General features: G+C 41.9%; 4 protein-coding genes across 8 annotated transcripts; 2 read left to right on the top strand and 2 right to left on the bottom strand.

Moving 5' to 3' along the window:
• The first annotated feature begins 2008 nt into the window (after window positions 1-2008).
• heca (hdc homolog, cell cycle regulator) lies at window positions 2009-8726 on the top strand. Of its 2 annotated transcripts, none has more exons than XM_030110607.1 (5): window positions 2009-2445; window positions 4994-6074; window positions 6649-6815; window positions 7608-7720; window positions 8211-8726. In XM_030110607.1, exons 1-5 carry the CDS (start codon window positions 2307-2309, stop codon window positions 8373-8375), a joined length of 1665 nt encoding a protein of 554 aa, XP_029966467.1. In that variant the 5' UTR covers window positions 2009-2306; the 3' UTR covers window positions 8376-8726. The 2 variants fall into 2 exon arrangements, with proteins under 2 accessions (XP_029966467.1, XP_029966466.1); XM_030110606.1 differs by having other exon boundaries at window positions 7566-7720.
• A 666-nt stretch (window positions 8727-9392) lies between these two features.
• On the bottom strand, window positions 9393-11447 carry mtif3 (mitochondrial translational initiation factor 3). 3 transcript variants are annotated; one of them, XM_030110670.1, is made up of 4 exons: window positions 11388-11447; window positions 10369-10828; window positions 9981-10132; window positions 9393-9869 (listed from the first exon to the last, which is right to left on the bottom strand). In XM_030110670.1, the coding sequence occupies exons 2-4, from the start codon at window positions 10823-10825 to the stop codon at window positions 9633-9635; spliced, it is 846 nt and encodes a 281-aa protein (XP_029966530.1). In that variant the 5' UTR covers window positions 10826-10828; window positions 11388-11447; the 3' UTR covers window positions 9393-9632. The 3 variants fall into 3 exon arrangements, with proteins under 3 accessions (XP_029966530.1, XP_029966532.1, XP_029966533.1); XM_030110672.1 differs by having other exon boundaries at window positions 11289-11428; XM_030110673.1 differs by lacking the exon at window positions 11388-11447 and adding an exon at window positions 10993-11229.
• A 523-nt stretch (window positions 11448-11970) lies between these two features.
• knstrn (kinetochore localized astrin (SPAG5) binding protein) lies at window positions 11971-14099 on the bottom strand. 2 transcript variants are annotated; one of them, XM_030110675.1, is made up of 9 exons: window positions 14024-14099; window positions 13726-13761; window positions 13509-13632; window positions 13276-13305; window positions 13085-13184; window positions 12850-12964; window positions 12690-12748; window positions 12479-12553; window positions 11971-12370 (listed from the first exon to the last, which is right to left on the bottom strand). In XM_030110675.1, exons 2-9 carry the CDS (start codon window positions 13745-13747, stop codon window positions 12242-12244), a joined length of 654 nt encoding a protein of 217 aa, XP_029966535.1. In that variant the 5' UTR covers window positions 13748-13761; window positions 14024-14099; the 3' UTR covers window positions 11971-12241. The 2 variants fall into 2 exon arrangements, with proteins under 2 accessions (XP_029966535.1, XP_029966534.1); XM_030110674.1 differs by having other exon boundaries at window positions 13726-13795; window positions 14024-14080.
• On the top strand, window positions 13603-25632 carry knl1 (kinetochore scaffold 1). The gene is made up of 30 exons (XM_030110812.1): window positions 13603-13620; window positions 14875-14914; window positions 15064-15100; window positions 15187-15246; window positions 15348-15430; window positions 15519-15574; window positions 15655-15676; window positions 15801-15844; window positions 15920-15972; window positions 16105-16813; window positions 17534-17571; window positions 17714-18290; window positions 18441-18490; window positions 18657-20963; window positions 21264-21381; window positions 21474-21532; window positions 21627-21725; window positions 21844-21959; window positions 22726-22816; window positions 22962-23078; window positions 23159-23246; window positions 23370-23432; window positions 23520-23559; window positions 23661-23765; window positions 23862-23962; window positions 24086-24151; window positions 24309-24418; window positions 24506-24627; window positions 24718-24843; window positions 25151-25632. Exons 2-30 carry the CDS (start codon window positions 14889-14891, stop codon window positions 25245-25247), a joined length of 5580 nt encoding a protein of 1859 aa, XP_029966672.1. The 5' UTR covers window positions 13603-13620; window positions 14875-14888; the 3' UTR covers window positions 25248-25632.
• The last annotated feature ends 869 nt before the right edge of the window (window positions 25633-26501 follow it).

Genomic DNA, 26501 nt, shown 5'->3' with positions numbered 1-26501 from the left:
AGAAAGAAAATATCTTTAACGTGGTTGATTTGAGTCTCTTTGGAGCCTCCATGCTAAGTGTTTGCACCATTTGGTTAAGAACATCTCATCTTTTTTGCACCAGATGGACTAACGCTCTCCTTTTTTTTTCCATCCAGAATGTAACATCACCTACTGCACTGATTTGCATAATATCGACATGTGCGTGATTTAATTATTTTCTATATTCCTCATTGAATTGGACCTCGGGTTGCGTTATCACCCACGCATTAAGAAGGCTGGTCTGCAGCCTCTCAGAAGACTCATGTTGCATTCACTCACTGCTGTGGCATCAACCCCGCTTAACGCATTTACATTCAGGTGTTGGTTGTTTACAACTGACTTGAAATATTTCCTTTAAATTTTGAATTCAGAGTCAGTGGTGTGAATGAATCAAACTGTCAATGAATATTAAAAAAAAAGACATGAGTTGGATGGACTAACACATGGTGTGTCATTTTGATGATTTATTTAAAAGTAGAAGAGAGTGAGGAAGGACCGTGCTGCTTGCGTCGCTGTCACAAAACATCCTGCTGTCGCTCTGGAGTGACTTTCCGATGACTTTCCCAAAACAAATGTGTGATCACAAGATGGCATCTGGCAAGGAGATCAATGAGAGCGCATTACCAATACCTCAAGCCACTTTATGAACCAGTGGGATATCTGCATGATGTGTTCAAGTGCATACTTACTGTTTTTTGTATCGGCAATAACACATTCCTGAAAGAGCAGAAGTTTCTGTCACTGTAGACTTCATTCTGAGAATTAAAATATTTACACTTGAAGCCTTGAACCTGTTTGGACGTGTTTTTTTTTTTTTTTTTTTTTTTTAATTGCACCAACCTTGGATAGCTTGTATTTTTTGTATCAGCTAATGCCAGGCATAATACAGTAGCTTAGCCTATAAATGCTTTATTGTCTGCAATTATGCTACATGTCTCCATCTATCTTATGTGATATCTGTCCTGGATATCTGACACAACACCTATCACCTACTGCTACTCACTCACCAACCCAACTCAATAATTAATGAGACTTTGGTCTTTTTTGCATCCAGAATTACCGTCTCCATCTGTTTCTTCTTGTTTTCTATGCATGTACACACTGCATGACCTCGTTGTCCTTGTTTCTCAATGCATGACAGTTGCTGTCACCATATGTCTGAAACCATCACCTCTGATTCAGTGGTGATGCACATTGTGCGGTGAAACATTGGATTTCACACAAACTTTTCAATAAATCAGAAAGGTCTGTTCACTAATTCAACAGAATAGAAAGGAAGGGGGAGAGGGTGGTCAATGGGCACCCCATCATCTACTATTAAAGGTGTCATGACCAGGCTCGAACCTGCAGGAGAAAAGACAGAAAACCATAAAACACACAGTGTGCAGGGTAATGAACTCATAACACTGCTAAAATCATACATGTAGAAACCATCAGGGCATGTAGTAGCTGGGATTTACTTCAGTGCTCTGTGACCCTGCACGCCATAAAGTGGAATAGTAGAATGGATGGTTGGAGAAACCGTCAGATCTGTGAAGAACAGGTTTCCCTCCAGTTCACCCAAAGCCAGGTGAGATTCTCCTCAGCTCCAACCATGACCAAGCTAGATCAGAGCATAGACTTCATATAATAAATGACATAGCCTGTGGATCCCAGTTCTCCAATATACAAATTCCCCTGACAATTATCGAGCATTGTTTACCTACATTATACCCACACACCCACCTAATTACTATTAAAATGTATATTTAACATGTAGTGTATTAAATGTGAATGAACTGAAATGAAATGAATTTGAATGATGGTTTTTGGAGAGTGGTTCGTCCCTTTATACATTTTTCTGCAACCAAGATGGAGCGCGTGTGGAGTGAGAGAGAAAGTTGATGAAGAGGTTAATTAACAGAAATGTCCCAGCTTTCCCACGGCCGTGAACGCAGCATCGGACTGACAAGCAGCGCCGGGGGGCGGGGCCGCGTGACGTCAGGGGGTGGAAGAAAACAGCAGAGCAGGAATCAAAACAAGAGACGGGCACGCCTTCGCTCTCAAAGGTTATAGCAGCTTATTTCTTTTACCTGCTGCACGAAAACGCAGCCCGCCGTCCAGGCAGGGACCGAAGGCAGCCACACACTGAGAGAAAAGCCCCCCCTCCCTACCCCGGCAAATGAAAACAAAAGCCCCCCTCCAAGAGTCCAGCTGCAGAAATGGAGTCCACAGAAATGTCAGACAGCGCTGACAGGAGCCGTTGATAGAGGTCGAAAATAACACTGACATCCGAATCCAGTAAAATGCCCAACCAGAAGAGCAACAAGGGAAAGAAAAGCAAACGCACTAACAGTAGCGGAGATGAGCAGGAAAATGGAGCCTGTGCGGCCGCAACAGGAGGCGCGGCCGCGGCGGCTGCACCGAGAAGCGAGCGCTCGAGTGGTAAGAGAGCAAGCGGACGCGGATGGAGTGAAGTTTGGGGATGCTGCCTTCCTAGCGAGGGGAAGCCGTTTGTATTGTCTGTGCAGTCCTGACATACGTGCACGCGTGCACTTTGCAAACCTCGAGACCTGACCTCTTTTTTCTTCCTCTCCCACAAACCCCAGCCAAAACTTCGCTCAAAAGCAAATATTGGCAATCACGAGCTGCAATGGTGGATCATGATTGTTTTTTTTTTTAAGGCCTAGTGTAAATCAAGTGATTTTGCATGTATCTGAAGCAGTGGAGGAGTTCTAACTTTACTGTCCAGTGAGCTCTGTCTTGTTTTTGTTTTGGTGCGCGGAGATTGTGGAGCAGCAGCTAAACCTCTTCACTGATTTCCAGAGCAGGTTAGCCGAAGTTGACAGCGGCGGCTACTGTTTCATAAGTCGGATTCAGTCATGCTTAAGTGCGTTTTATTCGTGTGTGTTTGGAAAATCCCCCTCAAATTGACACATTTCTGAATGCAGTTTGGTGTCCTAGAATCCTCTTGGGGACGTGAAAGAAAAAAAAAAACCCGATTACGCCTCCGTGAGTGAATAAAAATAAACAGCCAAAAGTATCCTTAAAAGGTGCTGGAGGCAGCATGCTGTGTTTCTGCTGCTCTTCGGGACCTCGTTAAATGATCCACAGCAGACAGATCCGAATCGCAGGCCTCAGCTGCCGTTTCCTGAAGCGCACCTTGTCCGCACTGTTGTTGGCTTTGGCCTTCCTCCTCCTCGAGAGTAATACTGACACCTCGCCGCTTGTGTGCGCACTCAAGTTCAACTTCATCCCATGATCAGACGTAAATAACAGGATCACTCATATGGCTGGGCTGCCTGGCATCCAGAACTCAGCAAACGTAGATTAAAACTAACTTTTATTGAGAAAAATCTAGTTCTGAATCGTTTCTGACTAAACTACTAGGAATCGTGTATTATGGCAGGTTAGACACACTAACAATAATAAAACATAATCTCAGTTATGAATAAATAATGCCGATTTTGATGGTACTAAAATTGTAACAGTCCTGAAGCAAGTCGTGCACACGTTTCAGTCTATTTCAAGTCAAAATCTAAAAATGTAAATGGTTACAGCTTCTCAGCTGTGACACTTTGTGATGCTTTCCTGGTTTGAATGATAGCATTTCTATTTTAAAAAAAGATTATTCCAATCATCAACATATGAGCAATACAGATATGTCTGTAAAATGTGATGTTATTTTTGGGTTTATATGAAAGTAATGAAGAAGTGAAATAACAGTTATTGATGCTGTTTCATCAGAATTGTGTCATTCTTTTCTTTTATGTAATATATTGTAAAGTTGAAGTATTTGGAAACTTCATCAGTTGCCTCTGACACTACACATGGTTTAAAGGGCATGGACGAGGTTTTTTTTCCACTCTCTGTCTACCTTGTGTTGAGTTACAAAGTAAAAGAGAGAGAAGAAACTGCTGAGCATACCGGAAAAAGGAAACACACACACGCATACACACACACACACACACACACACACACACACACACACACACACACACACACACACACACACACACACACACACACACACACACACACACACACACACACACACACACACACGTACGCTGCATTATTATTATAATGCGCTGCTCTTGGTTCAGGCTGTGTGTGCCCACATTAACTTGAGTCACATCCAGACTTGACAATTGGCAGGACATGAATAGAGCTGCTCACAGGCTTGGATGGCCTACTTGATTTCATAAATAGATGCTACGAGGACACTTTTTTTTTATTTTCACCTCATCTTGTGTTTGTCGTTATGGAGTTTGTGAAGGGGGAACTGTTTTACAAGGAAAATGGTCCCTTGTGCTGCTTAAAGTCCAACATGCATCAAAGTTTAAAACAGAAAGGTATTATTCCTAATGGTCAGTCAGCAGAAACACCAATGTGTCTTTTAGGGGTTTTAGTGAATAAGGAGACTTGTGATGTTCATGAAGTTTAAAAAAAAAACAGAGATCACAAAAACAAAGATAGTCTGTTTAATAAAAACTAAATTTAACCAACACCCCTTTATAATGCTGAAATTTCAGCTTAATGCCAAATTCAGCTTCTTAGATGCTGTCTTAATTTACCTTGTCTTTATTTATATCAATTTACATGAAAATGTTAGGATATATACTTGGATTTTCTTACATTAGGCCATTAGATGTCATTCATCTTGAAGTATTTCTTACTTTACGGCCTTATTGCTTTAGTTTCAAAGATTGTTTTTGAGGACTATTGATTGTCTTTGATTGGTGCTGTATAGATTGAGAAGAATTTATTATTTTAAAAGAAATGAAACTCTATTAAGGCCATGTAAACACAAAGTGTGGCTTTTACTTTGTTTCTACAGAATACTATTATCTGAAGCCCTCCGTTCATATTTTATCATTGCTTGTCATTTAATGTACGCACTTGATATTTGAAATGTTCTGATCTGGAACAATGGAGGAAACGGAATGTTAATACCCGCTAAAGCTACCCTCTCCCCTGTTTGTCCTCCCAGAGGTCCAGTGTGCCACCCCTCTCGGCTGCAGCCTGGGCTGTGCCATCGACCTGGAGAAGGACGACTACCAGCGGGTGCTCTGCAACAACGAGCTCTGCCCTTACGGCAACTGGATGCATCTGCAGTGCTTCTACGAGTGGGAGAGCTCCATCCTCGTCCAGTTCAACTGCATCGGCCGCGCCCGGTCCTGGAACGAGAAGCAGTGCCGGCAGAACATGTGGACCAAGAAGGGCTACGACCTGGCCTTCAGGTTCTGCTCCTGCCGCTGTGGCCAGGGTCACCTGAAGAAGGACACCGACTGGTACCAGGTGAAGCGCATGCAGGACGATCGCAAGAAGAAGCCATCAGAGAGGAGCGCGGGCCGGCCAGGGCCTGGAGCGGGGGCGGCGGGGGCCGCGGAGGGGTTCTTTGAGGAGCCCAAGAAAAGCAAACTACCAGGAGGAGCAGCAGCAGCAGCAGCAGCAGCAGCAGGAGGCAAACCAGCTCACAGGGCTTCGAGTCAGGAGTTACCTCGCAGACAATCAATGGATCGACAGAACTCTACAGAAAGAGGGGCAACAGGAGGACACGCCTCAGGGGGGCCCTTCGCTCTGGGCCCCCCTCAGAAGTCTCCATGTGATTCCCCGGGACAGTCTCCTCCGACCGGGTTCACCTTCTCCCCCACATCCGCCCTCAGCGCAGCGGCGGGCGGAGGAGGAGGGGCGGCCCTGCGGGGCTCCCGTCAGCTGGGAGAGTTCCTCAAATCGGCCGTCCACATGGACCCGCAGAGGAAACATCTGCTGGTCGGGGGGGCTCTCGCCAGGGGCGGGGGCTGCTCCCTGGGAGCCTCCGGCGGCACGGCGGGCGGTCCCCACCTCGACCCCGGGTCCATCCTCCCGCTGCAGCTGTCCTTCGCCCTCCCGCTTCACCACCGCCTCGCCTCCAGCGGCGTGGGCGACGGCGCCCACCCCCACCCCGTGCAGTTCCTGAGGAGGCTGGACCTCTCAGAGCTCCTCACTCACATCCCTCGACACAAACTCAACACCTACCACGTCCGCATGGAGGACGACGCCCAGGCAGGCCAAGGGGAGGAGCTGCGCAGGTGAGGCTGCCGCAGTAACCTGTAGAAATGCATCATCACTATAACTCTGACCATCAGAATACTGTATATCTTGGCATTGATGCAAGTTCACGATGAGTTGTTCCCTGTCTCACTTCTATTCTGTGTAATTCAGATTTTGCCATTATTTGTCACAGTTCTTGAAGCATCTGCGTTCCAAGGAAAATCTTTGAATTTTTAGTTTCAATCCACACGTTTCCTACTCCTGCTTCGAGCAGACCGCCGTTCCTGGTGCTCTGGTGATGCAGCAGCATGATGCTTTGTGTAGGAGTGATTTGAAAACAACTACAGTGAAATTGCCAATCAGTACTGTGACTCATCAGTGTGTTTGTAAGTTGTTTTTTTTTAAGACAATGAAAGTCTCCCACAGAGGGGAATAAGCAAAATATATTAAAGTCTGACTTCTTATACAACACATCAAAAAATTCTTGTGTTTTTATGAGTTGCAAAAGAAAATGTGCTTCCATATTTCCCATACCTTAGAGGATCATGTCATCTGAATGTGCCTCGACTTTTCTTGGCACTGTTTTCAATGTGTGTTTGTTGTTGTGTGCAGGTTCATCCTGTCCACTCTCAGTGCGAGTCAGAGGAACGTGGTGAACTGCGCGCTGTGCCACCGGGCGCTGCCTGTGTTCGAACAGTTTCCACTGGTGGACGGGACGCTGTTCCTCAGCCCCTCGCGCCACGATGAGATCGAATACGACGTCCCCTGTCACCTCCAAGGTCAGACATGATTCGCATCTGTCTGTGTTATGAAAAGAGCAGAACACATTTGCTCTAAAACAATATATGGCTCGCTTTGAACACAATCTCAGTGCCAGTCTGGGGTAAAGACAAAAATATACACCCTAAAGCTTTTTAAATCATTCCTAAACATGTTTTTTTTTTTGTTTGTTTGTTTGAGTGTGCATTCACTTGCATTTTAAAGCGTGTTAAACTGCGTTGGCTTTGCCCCCGTGCAGAGGAGCTGAGCCGAGCGTGAGCCCGGTCTGCGCCGAGCACGCAGACATGAAAGGTTTTCTTCTGGCTTCTGCACAGTCCAGCACGAATGTGAATTAGCACAGCAGCAGCGTGAAGCCACTTTGATCTGCTGGCCTACAAGCTTTGATATGTATGTCCTTGATATGGATCACTATGAAAGGATTATTTATTCAGTTTATTTCTCCCTTTTTATTTTTCGTTGGAGGAGGAGTGTTTGAAAGGTGTCATCCAGATGTCAAATTCAGCTCAAATTGGCTAATTCTGTTGCCTTTGTACTCACTGTTGAACATTTTGATGAGGATTTTTATCATCTCATTAGTTGTGATTGATAGTAATTATGAATTTAAACACTATTCCAGTGCATTTCCCACATGGAGTCATTCAAAACGACCTTCCTTATTTTGCCTGAGTTGAATAACTTAACCTTTCTTCTTTGGCCTTTTTAAGAAAATATTTGTAATCTGCGAATTGTCCTCGTTTGTCATCTAACAGGTCGGTTAATGCACCTCTATGCCATCTGTGTGGATTGTCTAGAGGGCGTCCACAAGATCGTCTGCATCAAGTGCAAGTCGCGCTGGGACGGGAGCTGGCACCAGCTGGGCACCATGTACACTTACGACATACTGGCTGCTTCACCGTGCTGCCAGGTAGGAAGGCCGGTCTCCGAAGAGAGCGCCGAGCACCGCTTGATTCTCCTGTTATGACAAAACACGCAGAAAGAGCGATGCAGAGCAGGAGCAGTGAATGATTGAATAAATCATAAAATCATGTTGAGTGGAAATGAGTTCGATTTATGGCTCAGCTTTCCACTCTCGGCCTGTTTTTGTCATGTGGCCTCTGGAAAATGAATCATCCACCTGCTGGCAGAGAGAGCAGCAGCAGAGGTTTATTGCACGTGTTCAGGTGTAATCAAGCTTTTATTTGTGTTTTTCAGGGTTCAGCGCAATTTGATCTCAATAGTGTGAGACCAGTAAAATTAGAGCATCACACCTAAATGTTTGTTTTAGTTTTTCATAACATCATGAAAAATGTCCATTTACTTCAATTTTCTGAAGTAGACGCATTGAAAACTGTAACTTTTGATGGAATATGCTGGTTGGAAACCCCCCCGGTTTAACCCGTGCTGTGTGTCCTCAGGCTCGTCTCAACTGTAAACACTGTGGGAAGCCGGTGGTGGACGTTCGAGTCGGGATGCAGTATTTCTCCGAGTACAGCAACGTCCAGCAGTGTCCCCACTGCGGAAACCTGGATTATCACTTTGTTAAACCGTTCTCCTCCTACAAAGTACTCGAGGCTTATTGACAAATGTTGCTCATGCATGCTAGTTAAGCTGCTTTTGTTCTAATTTGCTTTTTATAACACAATCTAGGAAAGATTTTATTTTTTGGGCCTTAAGGTGGTTTTATGTTTTCAAGTTCTCTCTTTTTGATTTTTTTTTTTTTTTTTTAATTGTATAGGACACACATGACTCGATTCAAAGATTAATAAGTTTCACGACAGGATCTCTGCTGTTAGAGAACGGTGTCGATAAAGTGTGGAACTGATATCTCAGTCAAACACATTTATCTGTGACAAGTGAATGTATCTGTATGCCAAATTCGCTTTTATTTTTTACCAAAAATGATCCTAAATAAAGCAGAGAAAGACACAGACTCGCGTTGGCTGTGTTCTTCATGCTACTGTAGATTTTAGTAAGTATATTATCTGTTCTGGTCTGTTTTTTGTTGGTTTACTTATGACAACTTAATTTTGGCTCGCTACATTTGGACACAAATACCTTTTTTTTCCCACTTTACATAATTAAAACTCTCATTACGTCTTTAAAACTCCAGAGACGTTAGAATAAAAGGATCACAGCAGCTGATGTGACTCAAATGATCACAGCTAATTTATCCATACTGAATCTACAGAACTTGAGTTTAACACTGATCAAGTGAGATATTTGCCAGTTTTTTAATAAACTCGGAAAATACTCATTTCTAACTCTGATAAAAGTTGTACCATGTGCTAATGGATTAAGCTGTTGTATCCACACTGACATACTATTTTGGTCACACTTGTGCCTATAAACCAATCACCATAAATAAGGCTTATCCTAAATGATGAACAGTTAAAAATATTTTTTTATATTTGACTCTTTAACAGAACACATACTTTCCTGCTCAAGTAACAAACAAACAGAATCTGCATTTTTACTTCAGATTTTTTTCTCTGTACTTGTAACCTAAGAAAAGAATATTAGTAAATTTTCCGCCTCTGCATCTAGAAGCACCATTTTACAAGAGAATCCTCTATTTTTTATTATAATCAGACACAGAAAACTTTATCAACCTTTATTATTTGCATGTAAGAGGGAAACCACCAAAAACATTTGCTGTTTTGCAGTCTTTGGAGCACAGTCGCCACGCCCCCTCTGGTCTCTGATCCTGTGTGTGAAGGGTTGTTCCAGCAGTTTGTTCATCACCTCTCGTTACACATCGCTCACAGTCTCACTCCAGCAGCAGACCGGGACATTTAAGCACCGCTCTGTTAAAAAGAAAAGTTGCAATTCCCTCCCCATCACGGCTGAGGCGACTGTTCTGTTGTGTCTGTGCTGCTAACAGAGGACGTCTTGCTCTGAGATGCAGTGGCGTCAGCGGACGGAGGCTTTCCGGCCTGCTTCATTTGCTGCAGTTCTTTGGCTGAAGGCGGGCGGAGGATGCACATGGCTGCCCGGCCGTCACGTATGGCTTGCGGTTTGGAGATGAATCCCAACATCACTTCCATTTGTTCCACCATTTGCTCCAGAGCGGTGACCTGTGGAAAGAAAAAAATTTGTTTTCCCAAGATATTTTCAAGGGAGTGAAAAGGATCATCGCTTTTTTCCTCACTATGGTATACTATGGTTTTCTGAGTGCTTTTCCTCACCGGGCTGGCGTTGGCGTCCCCATGCGCAGACCGCAGAGTAATCCTGACGTGATGTTTCTTCTCCAGCCAGCTCTCCGCCTGTTTCAGCTTGGTGGCGAGGTCATGAGACGCAATGCCCGCTGAAAAGGTGAGTTCCTTCACCTGCACCTGAGCTGTGGAAGGGAAACATTCTGAGATTTAAGTATGAAAGGAAGAAATGACTTTGGCAGAAGAGTAACAAGGCGAAGCAGCAAAATGTGTTCATATATAAACATATTATGCGGTTGCATTTCTGATGATATCTGGAAAACATGATATTACACTGAAGATTTATTGAATCTTCATACATACACAAGCTGCAGGTATACACAAAGACTGCTGCATAAAACTGCCTGAATATCACATTTACCTGCTTTTGCTTTCTTTTTCTCTCGCTGTTTCAGCTGCTCCTCGTGGATCTGTTTGCCGCTCATCAGCTGGTAAACTGGAGGGTCTTTCTTTTCATGAAGCAGCACCAGTTTCAGACCCTTTTCATCCATGATTCTCACTACGTCTGCACGGTGCAGTGTGCCCAGGTCCTCCCCATCCTCACTTATCACCTGGATTTGACGGTGGGGGATCTTACGGCCCACACTGCCAATTGGGACATTAGTTCGGAGAGCTGCCTTTTTTTTCTTCGGCTCAGGTGTGTGTTCTGTGTCAGATACTTCTGTTGAGAAATTAGACCATCTCCAGGACGCAGCGGCAATGTTCTGTCTTTCCATGCATATTCGAAACCTTGATGCTGATGCCCTGTAAACAAGGTTGACGCCACACACGCTTCTCACTGCTTGGCTCAGCATCCACCTCACACATCCTGCAGACATATCCTAGACAAAGTCAAAAGTGAGATAGAGGTATTTCAGTTTATTTTGAAATCATTATTCATAAGCAATCAGTGAGTGTACAGTCCAACTTGATCAGTGCATGAACAAGAAGATAATACAATTTTGGACCAGCTTCAATTCAGAAATTTTACACATTCCTTACTTACCAAAAACGAAAAACACCATCTTTCACATTAATGTGGATGTTAACTTGACACCTCAGTATCCATTCATAGATGCATCGTCCTTTTGTTTTACAAGCAAGTCATCCCAGCCTGATTATAAAAGCTAACGTATAACTAAATGTTTCTACTGATTTATGTTTTCAATGCACAAAGCAGTCTGAATGTGATGGAAACAGCTGAACCCCTTCACGGGACCTGTTGGGGGAGTCTGCAGCTGCCGCTGTGGACATGTTGTCTTCCTCGTGTTCTCCGATTACAACACTAAAACTGAAGCTCACGAGTAACAGACATCGCCGAGGACAGAAGAGGCTAAAGATGCAAGCTGATCTCCACTGCTAAACTCTTCTGGTCGTCAGCTGTTGTGCTTGTTTACTTACTGGAGACCAAAGTCGTGCTGCAGGGTGACTGCGGCTCTTCTTCCGCCTTCTTCTTCTTCGTCGCCGTGCACGCTGCGTCTTTCACGTTGCTCTACTGCCCCCCTCTGGTCATATTATTCTACTCGTCTCAAACTTGTACTAATCATCAAACTAAATATGAGGATTATATTTGACAAACACATAGTGCTAAAAGCAGCAGCATTTCAGCAAGAACTTGAATAAACAAATCATACTTTAGTAGCTCAGGGAGCTGCAGAGGTGACAAGCCAGCAGTGGGATTCAAACCTACAAACCTGGCAATTGCTTATTTCAGATATGGACTTTGTGTTTCATATGAGGACGATCTGGTCCAAACTGAGGTTCACTGTGAACAATATCTCTTGTCCCCTCCATGATGTTCCGATCAGCAGCAGGAGATCCTTCAGCAACAGACTCATCCCACTAATACTGTATATCAGGTGTGTGACAAATAAAGCATTCTTCAAAGTACAAGTTTCACCAAAGTATTTCTGCAATAATTAGTTGAAAGATAAGATACAACTTTCATTTTGGGAAAAAAAAGACATTTTATAAATGTTGTGCTTTTAATGACTTACCTTGTGTTGTGATAAAAATCATATTCAGAATCAGACAAATATGTCTTGCAAAGCAGACAAAATGATTTTCCAACAAAAGAACTCAAGAAAATTGTGTTCATCTGTAAATGTACAGTCCGTGCAAGCAGAACTACACAAATTAAGGATTCAGGAATACGAAGAGAGAAATCCTGTGTTCAGATTCAGCCACATTAAAACACAATATGCATCAATACATACAAATCTTTAATAGTTTTAAGTTAAGAAATATTGAACATGTTACATCAGGAGAGCTTCTGCTTCTTTTAAAGCTTCGGTTATCTCAGCTGCCTGCTGGGAAAAGTTCTCCCTCTCTTGCATCATGTGCCCTCGAGCTTTCATGAGATCCGCCATTGTTGTCTGGATTTCCTAAAAGTTTACAGAATAAAAAATGTGAATTCCAAATTAAAAAAAAAAAAAAAAAAAATCAGTGGCGTTATTTCAGACAGTAAAAAGATGAGATGCAGTTTGACCCACCTCCAGCTGAGCACGCTGCTGCGACGCAACCTCACCAAAGGCCTTTAACTCATTCAGCAGATCTTTGGAGACACTCTGAAAAGTAGCAGATCATTTTATTCACTTCTGTGATTTTGTGACATTAACTAACTAAGCTTGTAGTTAACGGCATCACTTCGAAAGAGCGTAATTTTTTGATATAAAGCAAGTAGACCGAAATTTGAAAGCATACCATCGCTTCCTGTCGGTCTTCTGCTTGTCGTTGAGTTTCTCCAACCGTCTCTCCTGACACTAAAATTCAAGAGATCTAATTTAATCAAGTGATATGGTACAAAACATAAAGCAAAAGCATATGGAATTAATTTCTAAAATACTTTTGGATTTATTGTTACCTGGGTCTATTTGGGCAGCAACAAGGAGCACATGGCAGTCTTTAAGGTTCTTCTTAATGTCCACGTTCTCCTTTTCAAGCTCACTGAACTGTCGCTCCAGCTCTTCTACTCTATGCTGTAAAATGAAAATAAAGGGTATGGCAAATAAATACAAGAACCCCGTGTAAACATAGCCGATAACAGACATGGCGTGTCTGAAAAACTTAACAATAGAGGTTCTGAGTGATTGTTTTACCTGCATTTCAGACAGGTTGCCTTGCAGCTCTTCATTGGCAGCAGTCAAATGCTGGTTTTGCTCCTTCAGCTCTGCCTGTTGCCCATACCTGGTGGACACTCTGGAAAAATTAAATAACGCTGTAGATTTACTATAAATACGTGAATGACAAACATCGGTATGGATATGGGACATTATCCAAAAGCGCTCACCCTTTGTAGACCTTTGATGCTACATTCTTCCTAAAAGAGAGAGAAGTTACAGACATGAACCTGGGAGGGAAATTCTCTTCAAGAGAGGATATCTGTTAGCTCATGCTGCCAGTATTGATTAATCCCATACATTTGTTTTAGCAAAATCATGTTTTGTGCCTCCATGCCTCAGTGGCAGATACCCAAATGGATGAGGGGATTTTTTTCTAAATTATTATATAGTTCTTTAATACCTTGGTACATTTTCTTTTGTGTGTTTCAGGATGCCATCTGATTTGTGGACAGCCGCTGGGGCAGCAGGTGCTTTGGATTCCACTTTATGATCAATTCTCTTCGTTTCGGGAGGTAAGTGAAGACCTGGGAGGAGAAATACACGTGTTGAATATAATCACAGCTTTTCTGTACATACTGAATAATAATGGGCTACGAGGAAAAAACACATCGACTCACCTTTTGGTATTTTTGAAGTCATGGCGATTCTAGAAACTTGATAAGGACGAAAGTAGTTAAGGTGAATATCCTTCCAGGGCAACAGAGAAAGCAGAAAGATGTTGATAATATTCTATAATAAGGACACCAAGCACGTTCTCCGCTTTAAAATAAAAGCTAAACACTCCGAAACTGACAGTTTGAACGGAGAGCAGCACTCTAAGAAACACTTCGGCTTGTAAGGTTACTCTTAGCTGAAGATCGGTGCATAACATAACATAAAATACTAATCTGTGCCATCTGGACTTGCTTTACTTACCTTGAAGGAATATTGATGAAATTTGTCAACAGTCTAAACTGAATCACAAGAAATTTAAAATGTCCCGCCCTCCAACATCACATCCGGTTTGAAGACGTAATTTCCTTCCTATATAACACTTTTAGCGTAGCTTCTAGCTTTAAAGAAGCATATATTTACTTATTCCGTGTAATCTCCATGAAACAGTTATGAAAATCATAGGTTGTGATATTGTTTGTAAACGATTAGTCGCGCGAGGGGCTTGATAAAGTCATAAAGCCAGTGCGCATGCGCGGGAGCGGTTAAATTCAAAACTCGAGACGTCCAGGCTCGTTGACGTTAGCTTCATACTGTCCGCTCAATATAAACCATACAAAATATATCTATACCTGTAGCCAGTGAGGAGCCGACAAATGTATCCGTCATAAAAGAAAAGAGGAGAAACAGCCCGCTGCAAGTGTAAGGTAAGCTCCGTTTATTTATATTGGTGTTCTTTCAGTGTCGCTAATTATTGCATGGCGAGCTAACTAGCATGAACACAAAAGTCTACGTTTCTATCTACGCCAATTTTCTAAAACAAAATAAAGACTCAAAGAAGCAGAAAATAACCCAGCAACTAATATTACACTGAAATGTAAGCAGTTGTTTGAGGTGTTTATGATGTGTAGAATGTATGCGAATCAATGAATGTGTGAACTCGTTGTGGTTGTACCAAAGGTAAATAAGCTTTGGACGTGGGCTCTCGTGCAAGATGCTTGAAAACAAGCCTATGATCAGCTGGACGTGCAGTCACAAAACAGACATATTTCACAGCTTAACTTTTATTATGAATTATTATGATTTTTTTTAACATTGTTTTCATATTCTGTCAGGCAAAGAGGCAAAGATGGAGCCTGATCCAGTGAAGAATGTGTAAGTAAAATGAGCACGATGTGTAATTATGTTAATTCGATGTGTTTCTTACATCTGTGGCTGTGACTAACCCTCACATTGCATTTCATTGACAACCTTCCAACTGCATATACATTTCACTGAATACTGATTTATGCTCCACATTACAGTGAGAAGAGTGGATTCTCCAAGCGACGCATATCATCGGTAACTGGCATTTGTGTTACAGAATAAGTATGTTATTTCTCACAAGTGAACAAATGACTTTAAATTTTGTTAATTCTGACTTTTAGATTTTGAAAGCTCCCCGGAAATCAGCCAGATTTCCAGACCAAGAGCAACAAGAAAATGTGGTAATGCAGTCTGAATTATTTAGTTGATGAGGATTTTCACTTGACTGTGGTAACATTGATGACCGGCTATTTAATTAACAGTTTGTTTTTATTCTGTAAAGGTTGAATGTGCCAAACCAGGAGAGAAGAGGAATTCAAGAAGAGTCAGCTTTGCTCCTGCCAATGATGTTCTGCTGTTTTCTAAGTTAGTTTTCAGAGGGAAAACAAAACTTCATCTTACTGTTTCCATTTTGACTGAATGTTTATTTCTTTTTTTTGTTTGTTTTTTATAGGGATGCAAAAAATACATCACCTGCCCGAAATCCTTTTCAAGAGTTAACTGCAACAAGTATGTGAAAAAGACTAATGTGCACGTCACCTTTTACAATTTCAGGCCGCTTTTTAATCTTTGTTTTTTGCATTTTACAGCTGGATGCCCCACACTGAATAGGTACGTTTGCATGAGCATTAAATCTCTACCATTTAATCTGCAGTTTTTATTTAATCATTCAACACTTACCTGATGTTCATTGTTGAGATTCATCTGAACAGATGTACTATTTTCATTTTACCAGGGGCCAGACAGGTGTCAATGGGGATGGAGGTCAAAAAATAGCTGGTAAGGATATTCTAGCTTTTAACATTTAATTGTCTCATGTGATTGCTGATGCTAAATTTAGGTCATACGTTTTAGGTATGGAGAGCCTGTTGAATGCTCCGCTACATGATTATCAACTAAAGGATAAGGTGAGTTTTATCTTGGTTTTTTCTTGTGTTGAATATTTTGGCCCTAACCCTTTTTACAATACTTCATACTTGTCAGAGAGGATTGAAAACATATTTAGAGACTTTTAATTGACAGTTGTTTGTCTTCACTAGGTCAACTTCGACACAGGCGATGACTTTGGGGAGAGGACAGTCATGTTTTCTGCACATGAAGCGTCTATGGACATGACTCAAAGTCAAACTATAAACATTTCCACAGGCGCAGATGTACTTGAAGACTGTTCCTTTCAAAATGTCTTACCCACTGCTTTGGACAAAAAAAGCATCTTCCCAGTTAATTCACTGTCTGCAAGTGTGTCAGGCAGCTCGCTGTTCCCTGGAAGAAAGCTGGACTTAAGTGTTGAGAAGAAAAATGTATCAGCGTCTCTACAATGGCTGGATCCTGAGTCTGAAAAGTTCCTTGCTAGTCTCTCTAAACCAGCTGGCCCCGGCGTGAATTCTGCTATCACCAGAGCGACACCTCCTCTTGGACCATCCTCAGAAGATAAAAACAGGCCTGTAACCCAAACAAGAAGACTTGATGTTGATAAAGAAAATCAAGCTCCACCATTTGTACCTGCTGCGATCGGGAAGCCGCTTCATAACGCCAGCAAGTCTGGACTGTTATCGGCCGTACTCTGTCCAGAAGATGAGGCTCCTGAAGCTCAGAGAGGCGACGATGATGTGGATCCCTTTCAGTGGCTTTTTCCCTCTCAAGATATGTACGCAAACTCTGACAGAAGAGCGTCACAGACATCGGAGAACACGAAGGCCAGTCAGCAGCAGCAGAACAGGAAATCTGTGGGATTATCTGCCTCTACAGGTATGATATGGGTGTGTGTGTTGTCACTCAGTTCTACAGCTTCCCTCAATCAAAAAAAAAAAAAAGTGCATTTGAGGTTAGTTGTTGACTCTGAAATGTGCCAGGTGTGATAGTGAGTGTGTGTGGTTGTCTGTTTCCTCAGTTAAACAGTTAAGCCTGTCCAGGTTGTATCCCGCCTGTTCATAGTTAACTAGATCAGGGTTTCCCAACCCTGGTCCTCGGGGAACACTATCCCGCATATTTTGGATGTTTCCCTCTTCCGACACACCTGATTCAAATGATCAGGATTGTTATCAGGCTTCTGCAGAGCTTGATGACGAGCTGGTCATGTGGGCTGTCAAAGGTTTTTTTTAATTGCATAGTTACGTTTTCTTTTTTTCTTTTTTTCTTCCCGTTTGGAAACCTTATTAACGTGGACATTGCATTAAGTTGGTCTACATAACACTTTATTTTGAACGAAGGTCCGACAAGGTCAAAAGTTCTTTGTCTGTGTTGATGAATGGTTTACCCTGTGGCCTGAAAACTGACTTGAAATGCAAAACAGCAGAGTTTTAAACATGCAGTTGAAAGCACAATTAATCACGATTCACTGAAAATCCTGCAACTAATGACAATTTAAAAAATTAATCTTTTGACAGCCCTAATTTTGATACATGTATTGTTTCCCATCTACAGTTTTAAGTGATAAACCGTTTGTCATTTTTGATTCTCCAATTTTAGCCAAGTCTCTGCATGACACTCCTCAGACACAGCATAAGGTACGTTTTAGAATCATTTCATCTTTCTCTTTAATAAAGTACTTTGTTTTAGGACATTGTTAATTTCCATAGTTTACAATATGTTAAAATGCTTTTCGATTAACTCCATTTTCATTTATTTGAGTGTGCTTTGCTTTTTCAGGTCAGCGCCGACCCAAAAGAGGAATACAGAGAGAAAACTGTGCTGTTCGCTGCAGATGACATGTTTATGGACCTGACCCAAAGCCACACAGTGCACATTGACAGGGGTTCAGTAGCTCCTGAGCCAATGTCTGCAGATACGCGGAATCCAGGATTGAAAAATGTTCCTGTGAGCCACTCAAGGGAGCCTGCCAGTATCCCTGTGACGACCAGAGCAACACCGACGGTCAACACAAACGGCTCTCTCTCCCTTCCAAAGACACTAAAGGTTCATGCTGACAAAGAAAACGAACCCCTAAATCAAAGCAGAAGCTTTGGAAGGTCATTCAGTGGAAGTACAACCCGTCCCAAAGATGCTGGCGTGAATATGACGGAACTCCGAGGACGAAGCGTTTCGGGAGGCGAAGTGAGCATGGATATCACAGAAGCTCAGATCAGCTCCTCCATGCCAGACACAGTGGCTCATCTGCAGCATACATTTTCCACTGGAGCCACGCCCTCAAAACATGGTGACTTAAAGGATACATTGACTCCCTATCAGCAGAGAAGGGAAACCGCTGGCCTACCTGACTGTAAAGGTATGAAAACAACAAAACCTTTTATTTTTTCTCCTAAACTATAGATCACAAACTTGTGAAAAATGAAACAAAACAGACAAAACGCAATGATAAGCAAAACTTCAGAATGAACTAATTGTACAGAAATCAACACGTTTTCTATTTTTTAAGGTGTGGAGATCCCATACAAGACTTCTTTGAAGACAATGGAAATACAGCAGGTGAGCATCGACCATCGGTTTTTGTCTTTCAGTGATTTAATATCAATTTTGTCTTTGCTCTTTGTTAAAACATTCTTACAGTTTAAAGCTAATCAACTATTCATATTGTATTAGGAATTTATCATTTCAAAAAGTTGATTGCTTTCTTTAATGGACGTTCTTTCAGGTCAATTGTGATGCTGATTTTGACCACAAAGAGAAAACAGTGAGGTTCACTGCTGAAGATGCCTGCATGGATTTCACGCAAAGCCACACCGTCAATATTCACAGATTAGGGCATCAACAGTCACACCTAAATGAGATCTTCTTACCCGTATATGGCGAGAAAACAGTGAGGTTCTGTGCCGATGATGCAGCTATGGATCTGACCCAAAGTTGCACTGTAAATATTGCAATTGATATTGAAAAAAAATCACAAAATGTAGAGTTTCTGCCTGCATCTGGAGAAAAAACTGTGAGATTTACCCATGATGATGATGAAGCAGTTATGGATATCACAAGAAGTCAAACTGTAAACATTTCCTCCGTTTGCGATATGCAGCCACACCAGAAAGTAGAATTTGCTTCTACAAGTGGAGAAGAATCGGTGAGCCTTGCTAATGACCGTGCCGCTGTGGATGAAGAAAGAAGTCACGTTGTGGATGTTGCCCCTGATTTCAGAAGACGGTCACAAAGTGTGGATCATCTGCAGAACAGTGGAGAGAAAACAGTGAGGTTCTCTGCAGACGACGCAACTGTGGATATGACAAAAAGCCACACCGTGAATATTGTAGCAGATTATAATTGGCAGTCACAGCAGAATGTGCCCTTTGTCTCAACAAGGGAAGAAATACCAGTCAGGCTCGCCACTGATGATGCGGCTAAAGACGAGACAAGAAGTCACGTTGTGGGCATCACCACTGATTTCAAAAGGCAATCACAAAACGTGGATCTTCTGCACAACAGTGGAGAAAAAACAGTGCGGTTCACTGCGGATGATGCCGCTATGGATGTGACCAAAAGTCACACTGTGAGCATTGACTCTGGTTTCCAACCACCGCTTCAAAGTGTAGATACTCTACCTGTGTTAAAGGAAAAGACAGCAAGGTTATCTGCATGTGACGCCGGCATGGATATGACCCAGTGCCTCACGGTCAATATTGCCAGTAATTCATCTTTTGAGGGATTTCCGCCACACCAAAATGTTTCACACGTGCACAAAAACGTGAATATTCCTAGCACTGTTAAAAAGGATGAAAGTGACACCGGCGTCCCTCACAGAGACAGATCAGTCTGTGTTTTAGAAGGAGAATCGTCGAAAGCAGAGGCCACTGACGATCCGTTCACTCAAGAAAGCACCGATATGAAGGATTCCCAGTCTCAAATGGCGAAACCGGATGTAAATGCTGAGCTGGAACGTCCAGCTTTATGTGCTGGTGTGATGGAAAAATCTGCAACTGAAATCTTGACGGATTGCGCTGAAGTCAGCGCAAACATGGATTTGACTGAAGCTCAAACAGGCTGCATTATGGAGCAGACATTTGCAAATGAATCCCCACAATGCATTCCTTTGACACAAAATAAAGAGTTTGAACATTCAAAGACCATAAAGACGTCGCTAATAAGGAGTGAAGCACCGGGCGCACCCTGCACCAACAATGTGGCAGTCGCTAATCTGCCAGGTTCTCCCGACTCAAGTGGAAAGGAAACTATGAGAGAATCTGATCCATGTAGCAGAACTTGTCCTATAATCCAGAACATCGCCAGCTCACCGAGTGCAGTGAGCCAAGATGCTGATATTTCGAACTCAAGGGAGTCTAGACGAAGAAGTCTGGCCGATCTCATGTCAAAAGTGCGCTGCCTAAACACCTTGATCAATACAGCTCCTGATCCCGTAGCCACAGATGGCTGCTCAGTGCCTTTACCCTCACAGGACAAAAATCCAGAAGATGAACTCCCATCTGGCGCAGTGGAGCCGGAACTCAACCGGGTACGGACCGAAGATATTGCACAGGATCAGTGTCTTGCAACAGCAGAAGAAGACGCGGCTTCTACGGCCACAGCTGCCTTCAGCTTGAAGACGAAACAGCTCATGTCAAGACTTTCAGTGGGGGGCTTTCAGCCGAAGTTACCCCGAAGAAGCAAACCTGATGATTCAAATCAGGGGAAACTGGCAGAAGAACGTCCAAGAGCAGTCGAGGCTAATGTTCCCAATCGCTTGAGCAACTTCGACAATGATGTGAGTGATATTTTCGATGAAGAGCTGGGAAGCTACGAAGACATATCGGAAACACTGGATGAGGACTTTGAGAAAGCCTCTGAACGAAAAAGTTCCATTGAAGAGTTGGATTTCAGTAAGACCCCACTGGAGGATGACGTGTTTGTAGAGGACTTCGTGAGTCCAGTGCAGAGACAAAAGAGGCCTTTTCCAGAGGATGGAAACATCATGGACAACGAGAAGAGAATGAAAACTTCCAGCGATCCCACTGAGAAGGTAGGTGAAATTTTGGTTCTGTGTAAAAAAAATTTCCTGTCCATTACTGTCACTCGTACCCTTTAAAGCTTTTTTTAAGGTTTATTTGTAAATGAAAACAGAAACTTCCACTGCATTTAGAGTGTATTAGACAATTTAACCACTGAAATGTTTTTGCAGTCGACTGCTGAAGTAAAACATCAGTTTAGTACAATAGGACTTTCATTTTAAAATAAATTTTCCTGTTTCATTTGCGTGTTGTATTTAAAGTCATTCTCCTTTTTGCTCTCCCCTTCATTTATAATACCTCCGGTACTCCAGTCTGATGTGGTAGACTGCGACAGTATCGTCACAGCCCCAACAATAAGAACACAGACCACGGAATCGTCCATCTGCAGTAACACAGCCAACATGAGATGTGAAGCCACGTTTGAGTCCAGTAAGTTCTCATGATTTCAAACTGGGTGAGTCCTTTTCAGATCTGCATTTACTTAATGCAGTGTTTAAGATTCTGTTCATTACTTTCTCCAGCTTATAAACAAAGCATGTTGGAATCCCAGTTTGAAGACTACGCCAGTGACGTGCAGATGGTTTGTTGATTTTGTGTAGATCTTTCATTTGCAACCTAGAAATCTGATATTTGTGTGGCTTATTTTTCACCGCCCTCATTTTTTTTCATTGCAGAAACTTGAAGATGGCTCCATTACAGTCTTGGAGTTCTTCAAACTCTTCAACATTGACTTTGTCATCCATAATCCTCGACAAAGTGTCTGTCCTGGCAGGGTTAGTTCATTCTTATTCAGAGTAACTGAAAGAAATGTAAAATAAAAAAAAAATAATTTGTTTTTTTTTTTTTTACTTAATCTTTAATCATCTTTTTCATGCCTTTTTTCCCCAACAGATTTTGTCAGAAAATGAAGTCACAGCAATGGATTTGTTAAGAAATAGACACATCAGTCATCCGAAGCAGATGGTCTATGAGACAGATGTCCGAAACCTCACCGATCAGGTGGAGAGGTACTTATGCTTCTGGCTACATTTTTAGCTACTGTATATACGTATATACACACACACACACACACACACACTCTCCACCTGGTCCTGGTACTACGAGCTGGAAAAGGGAAAAAAAATAGTCTGGTGCAACTTCCAATGGCTTCCAAGTTTTGCTGGGAAAAAAATGTATTTACATTTTTAAAACTTTAAAATTCACTGTTTGGCCATTTTCTTGTGTTTAAGGACAAACTATGAATTGGTTACTCCTTGTAACAGATTTCTCTGCTTTTCACCCACTGTGAACTCTCTTAGTTGACACTGCTGTGTTCTGTTTTCTCTTGATTGACATTTAGCTTGTGCTGTTGGAGTTTTGCAGTGGAACTGCAGAAACATTCTCTTTTACAATGTCATCTAGTTGTTTCAGAGGGCATTTTCATATTAAAGTCACTTCTTCATATAATACACGATTAGCCAAACGACTTGTGGAAAAAGTGTGATGACTAGATGGAAAATCTGGTTTATATGGAAGATGCAATATCGTCTCGATTTCAACATTCATTCTACACCTCACAGAATGATTCAACTGAAATGAATTCTGTTTCTCTGCATGATGCATTCATGCTGTATATCTCAGCCCATTTGACCGATCAGATGGAGAGCACCACTGCTTTCGATTGTTGACAAAAGGTCGAATTTCAGTCTATGACGACATTACATCACGACTGTTCTGCTTCTGAAATGCTGCTGGTGGAAATAAAAGTTAAAGCAAATCGTATGTCTCCTCTAGGTTGAAGGTTCGGATGGAAGATCTCGACAAACCTCTGAAGGCTGTTAACAACCCACTGTGGGAGGAAATGAGACGTTGCTCAGACAAAGAGGTACTAAAATTAATTTTTTTTTTTCACCTTTTTTACTTTCCTTTTCTTTTTTTCTTTCGATTTGCTATTTAGAAATATTGGTTCCTAATACTGCCTTCAGAAATAACAATGTAGCATACCGAACATCTTTTCTTTTGTTCGACAGCTGAAATCGTTTGGCGTTAAACTGAAGGAGAGAAATAACTTCTTCAGGAAAACAAGCAAAGTTCAGTGTCATGAGATGAAGGAAGTCCTGTATTTCAAGCTTCTTCATGCTCTTAAGGTGGGAACATTCACAGAGAGTTGACTGTGTGGGTCACAATAAGTGTTGAGTGATATTTACTTTACTTTTTGTTTTTCTAGGAGGAGCAGCAGAAATTGAGAGGAACAATTGAGAAAGCTGATGAGATGTTGAAAAGTCTTGATGACTGCATTCATGAGTTACAAACAGGTTTGGCAACAACAAATACATTTCTTTGACTGTTTTTGTGTGAATGAATCAAAGTAAGACAGAGCAACATGTCAGACAACTAGAGCCAGAGGTTTGATCCTGACTCTGTTTTCTGTTGATAAGAACTTGCTGGAGTTGAGGAGAACGGCTTTGACAGCAAACCAAGCATGAAGTCACTGCTGGAAGGTAAGATATGAGAGAGGTTTATCCTGGTATTTTATCAAATTAAACACTTTTTTATTGCTAATTTTGTTTTGTTTTTGTTTTTTTCAGAAATGAAGAAAGCCTCTGAAACTATGGACGATAATGAGAGGCAAGTTTTGTTTTTAATTGTAACTTCTTCCATCGGGTTGTTGAGCAGACTTCTTACGTTCTGTTTTCTAAAATCTTTTTGGTGTATTTTGTTTGTCGCAGACAAATCTCTGAACTGGAACTGCAGAAGAAGCAGAACTCAAGTAAACTGAAGCGGCTGAATTCTGAGATCCAAAGCCTGGAGAGCCACATGGACATGCTGGACATGTCAGTCCCTGTTTCCATTTGGTTTCATGTCTTCAGATGAACGTTATGCAGGGAATCACTGAGCTGATCACCTCTTGTCCTTTTTCTTCACCTCAGCCTGAATGAATGGAAGTTGAAAGAGAAAAGGGACGACGGCACAGTCTACACTTTCCTCCACGAGACCATGAGTTTACAGCTGACCTTTGAAAAGTCTGATGGTAAGAGTTTATGTCAGTAGTGGTGATAGCAGTGTCCCCCAAATCCATTAATACTATTTTCAATGAGGAGAAGAGGACAGCTTTGACATCTTCTACTTTGTCCTTTCTGTCTCTCTTTTCAAGGAAACCTTGCGGACAGTGAATCTGAACGTAAAATAACACAAATCCGTTTCAACTTCGAGCTCGATGGTGAGAAAACGGCTTTATTCAATTTGATTAATTTCTAATTTCCTGACAGTTTTCCCTTTTGACTGTCATTTATTAATTGAGCTGTTTTTGCGTATACCTGCTGTCTGTTGCCACCTGTTGGTCTCGATTTGAAAGCATCCTTGCGTTTTCTGCTCAGACGAGAAGTCGCAGTGCCACGCCCGCCTCGTTCATAAGCTGGTCTCTCAGTTCGTGGAGGCAGAGCCTGCCTGGGCGGAGAAATTTCCGACAAGTCGGCACGTTCCAAAGGTTTGTTTCGCCGACCGAGAGCCGAAGACGTGCCGATGTTCCCTCTAAGCTTTGAAGTGAAGTGTCTGGATGGCTGTTGGTTTTCAGCTGCTCCACGCCGTCAGCCTGGTGGTGAGCCGCTGCCGCCTGCTGGGAGAGGAGTGTCGGAGGCTGAAGCTGTGGGGAAGTCTGCCGTTTGACATCCTCCGCCTCAGCTGCAGCGACACTCGGTCAGATTTCCAACATTTCTTTCTGACTTTCAAGCAATTGACGACGTTTGATAAGAGACTGAAACGAATTGCCGAATGTCGTCCTTCCAGAATCTCCATCGTCTTCAGCAGCCTCAGGAAATGCTCCAAATTTGAAGTGGTCTTCGCTGTCAGCTTGAGCAACCGCCTCTGTGTCCTGCAAGTGGAGAGCTTCAAAAACAGGATCGGCAGCACAACGTGAGTAGGATTCAAACATGACTCACATAAAAAAACCCAAACGGGTTCAAATGTACTCCACTCTTGAGTCGTTAAATCTTCTTCAACAATGTATTGGACATACCCAAGACTCATTCAGGAGTTAACAAAAATCCCTTCACCACTAACATTTGTTATATTGAAAATGATTAAATAAGAAATGCACTGACGCAGCCAGAATGATCAAAATGACGCATGAAAGCAGCAAAATATTTTCATTCAGACCAATAAATCTGCGAAGTGAAGAGCCGATGCCTAATCTATGAGAATTGTTTGAATGTTTTTGCAGAATGAGCCAGATTGAGGAGATCGTCTCATCCTGCACTCCGACCAAGAACCTCCTGACCAAGATCGCCAAGAAGATCCACGACACCCTGCTCTGTTAGGACCAGCAGGATTTCACATGTTCATTGTCTTGTACATTATAAGTCTTGTATATATGTTAAGTTCTTTACTTTTAGTTATAAAAACAGATGAATTTAAATCGATTTCAGTGATTTTCAGCTTTCTGTCTTCAGACTCAACAATTTTAACACCAAAATATTCCTTTAAAAAGAAAAATAAAAAAAAGTGAAATGCATCTCATCCTTGAACAACCCTAAATTTTTCAGTTTCCTGATTGGTCTTTAAATGGTGAATGTTAAACAGTTTTTTTGGCTTTGTGCAGTTAATCAACATGTAAATATCTTTTCACTTTATGCGTTTTATAACAGTTTCATTAGGAACTGAAATGTTTCATCTAAAACTTGTATTGGTATAATTAGAAGGCTATGGGCTTTAAAATAAATGTTGATTTTGAACTAAATGGCTTTTTCTGCATTTTGTTGAAAACGTCTTCAGAGTATAACATTTCTTTATTCCATATTTTTTTCTTTAATGCTTTTACCACACAGTGGAAGCTTTTGGGGATAATTCATCATTGTCTTCTGTTTTTAAATGTGACCTCAGGAATCAGTTTCTCTGAAATCAGTATTTTCAGTCTTGTGATTTAAATAGCGAAAGAAAATCTTTGACACAAGTTTGTGCCAAATTGAGGGCCCTAATGAAGCCTCAGGATGAATTTGGCTGCCCGCTGCCAGTTGTGAAAGTATAATCTGACAAACAGAAGACAGCTGAAACACACTTTGATTGGTCGTAGTTGTAGAAAATTTAGACACAAAATAGTTTCCTTGATTTCTGAGACACATAATGAAGTTCCACTTTCTACTGTGTTGCTTCCTCGAAAGCAAACACTAAATAAGGGAAGTGGCATTTATTACAAGAATCATTGAAAATACTGATGAATGTTTTTGAGAAACATCTGAACATCAAGCAGTGTTTTTGTCGTGTTTCTGGAGTTTTGAAATCCACAGTAATACAGTGTCACTTTTTCTTTATGCTTCACTGAATATCGGCAGCAACAACGTGTTTAAACATTTTGCCAAGTCAGACAGCATGTCTGATGCACTTGTAGATGGTGAAGAAAATAAATGAACTGAAGCCTCACGCGAAGCCTGTGCAGCAGCGTCCGCTGGGGGGCGCTAGAGAGCTTCAGAAGGCGCACAGCAGTAACACGAGAAGTAAATTAAATGCTTTTTCCCACCTGGATTCTTTTCTTTGTTTTTTTTTTTGTTTTTTTTTTTTGTCTCAGTTTTCAATTA

Source organism: Salarias fasciatus, chromosome 15 (assembly GCF_902148845.1).
Source record: "Salarias fasciatus chromosome 15, fSalaFa1.1, whole genome shotgun sequence".
NCBI classification, from domain to species: Eukaryota; Metazoa; Chordata; class Actinopteri; order Blenniiformes; family Blenniidae; genus Salarias; species Salarias fasciatus.
This window is presented reverse-complemented; position numbering and strand designations above follow the sequence as displayed.

Excerpts from the sequence above, each read along its gene's own strand:
- knstrn (XM_030110675.1), bottom strand. The coding sequence starts at position 13,747 with ATGACTTCAAAAATACCAAAAG. Across the intron at positions 13,306-13,508 it reads ACAAAAGAAAATGTACCAAG|GAAGAATGTAGCATCAAAGG; the intron begins GTATTAAAGAAC and ends TCTCTCTTTTAG. Across the intron at positions 12,371-12,478 it reads AGCAGCGTGCTCAGCTGGAG|GAAATCCAGACAACAATGGC; the intron begins GTGGGTCAAACT and ends GTAAACTTTTAG.
- mtif3 (XM_030110670.1), bottom strand. The coding sequence starts at position 10,825 with ATGTCTGCAGGATGTGTGAGGTGGATGCTGAGCCAAGCAGTGAGAAGC. Across the intron at positions 10,133-10,368 it reads GAAAAAGAAAGCAAAAGCAG|CTCAGGTGCAGGTGAAGGAA; the intron begins GTAAATGTGATA and ends TCCCTTCCACAG. Across the intron at positions 9,870-9,980 it reads GGGACGCCAACGCCAGCCCG|GTCACCGCTCTGGAGCAAAT; the intron begins GTGAGGAAAAGC and ends TTCTTTCCACAG.
- heca (XM_030110606.1), top strand. The coding sequence starts at position 2,307 with ATGCCCAACCAGAAGAGCAACAAGGGAAAGAAAAGCAAACGCACTAAC. Across the intron at positions 2,446-4,993 it reads GAGAAGCGAGCGCTCGAGTG|AGGTCCAGTGTGCCACCCCT; the intron begins GTAAGAGAGCAA and ends TTGTCCTCCCAG. Across the intron at positions 7,721-8,210 it reads CTGCTTCACCGTGCTGCCAG|GCTCGTCTCAACTGTAAACA; the intron begins GTAGGAAGGCCG and ends GTGTGTCCTCAG.
- knl1 (XM_030110812.1), top strand. The coding sequence starts at position 14,889 with ATGGAGCCTGATCCAGTGAAGAATGT. Across the intron at positions 18,491-18,656 it reads AGACAATGGAAATACAGCAG|GTCAATTGTGATGCTGATTT; the intron begins GTGAGCATCGAC and ends ACGTTCTTTCAG. Across the intron at positions 23,079-23,158 it reads AGCTTCTTCATGCTCTTAAG|GAGGAGCAGCAGAAATTGAG; the intron begins GTGGGAACATTC and ends TTGTTTTTCTAG.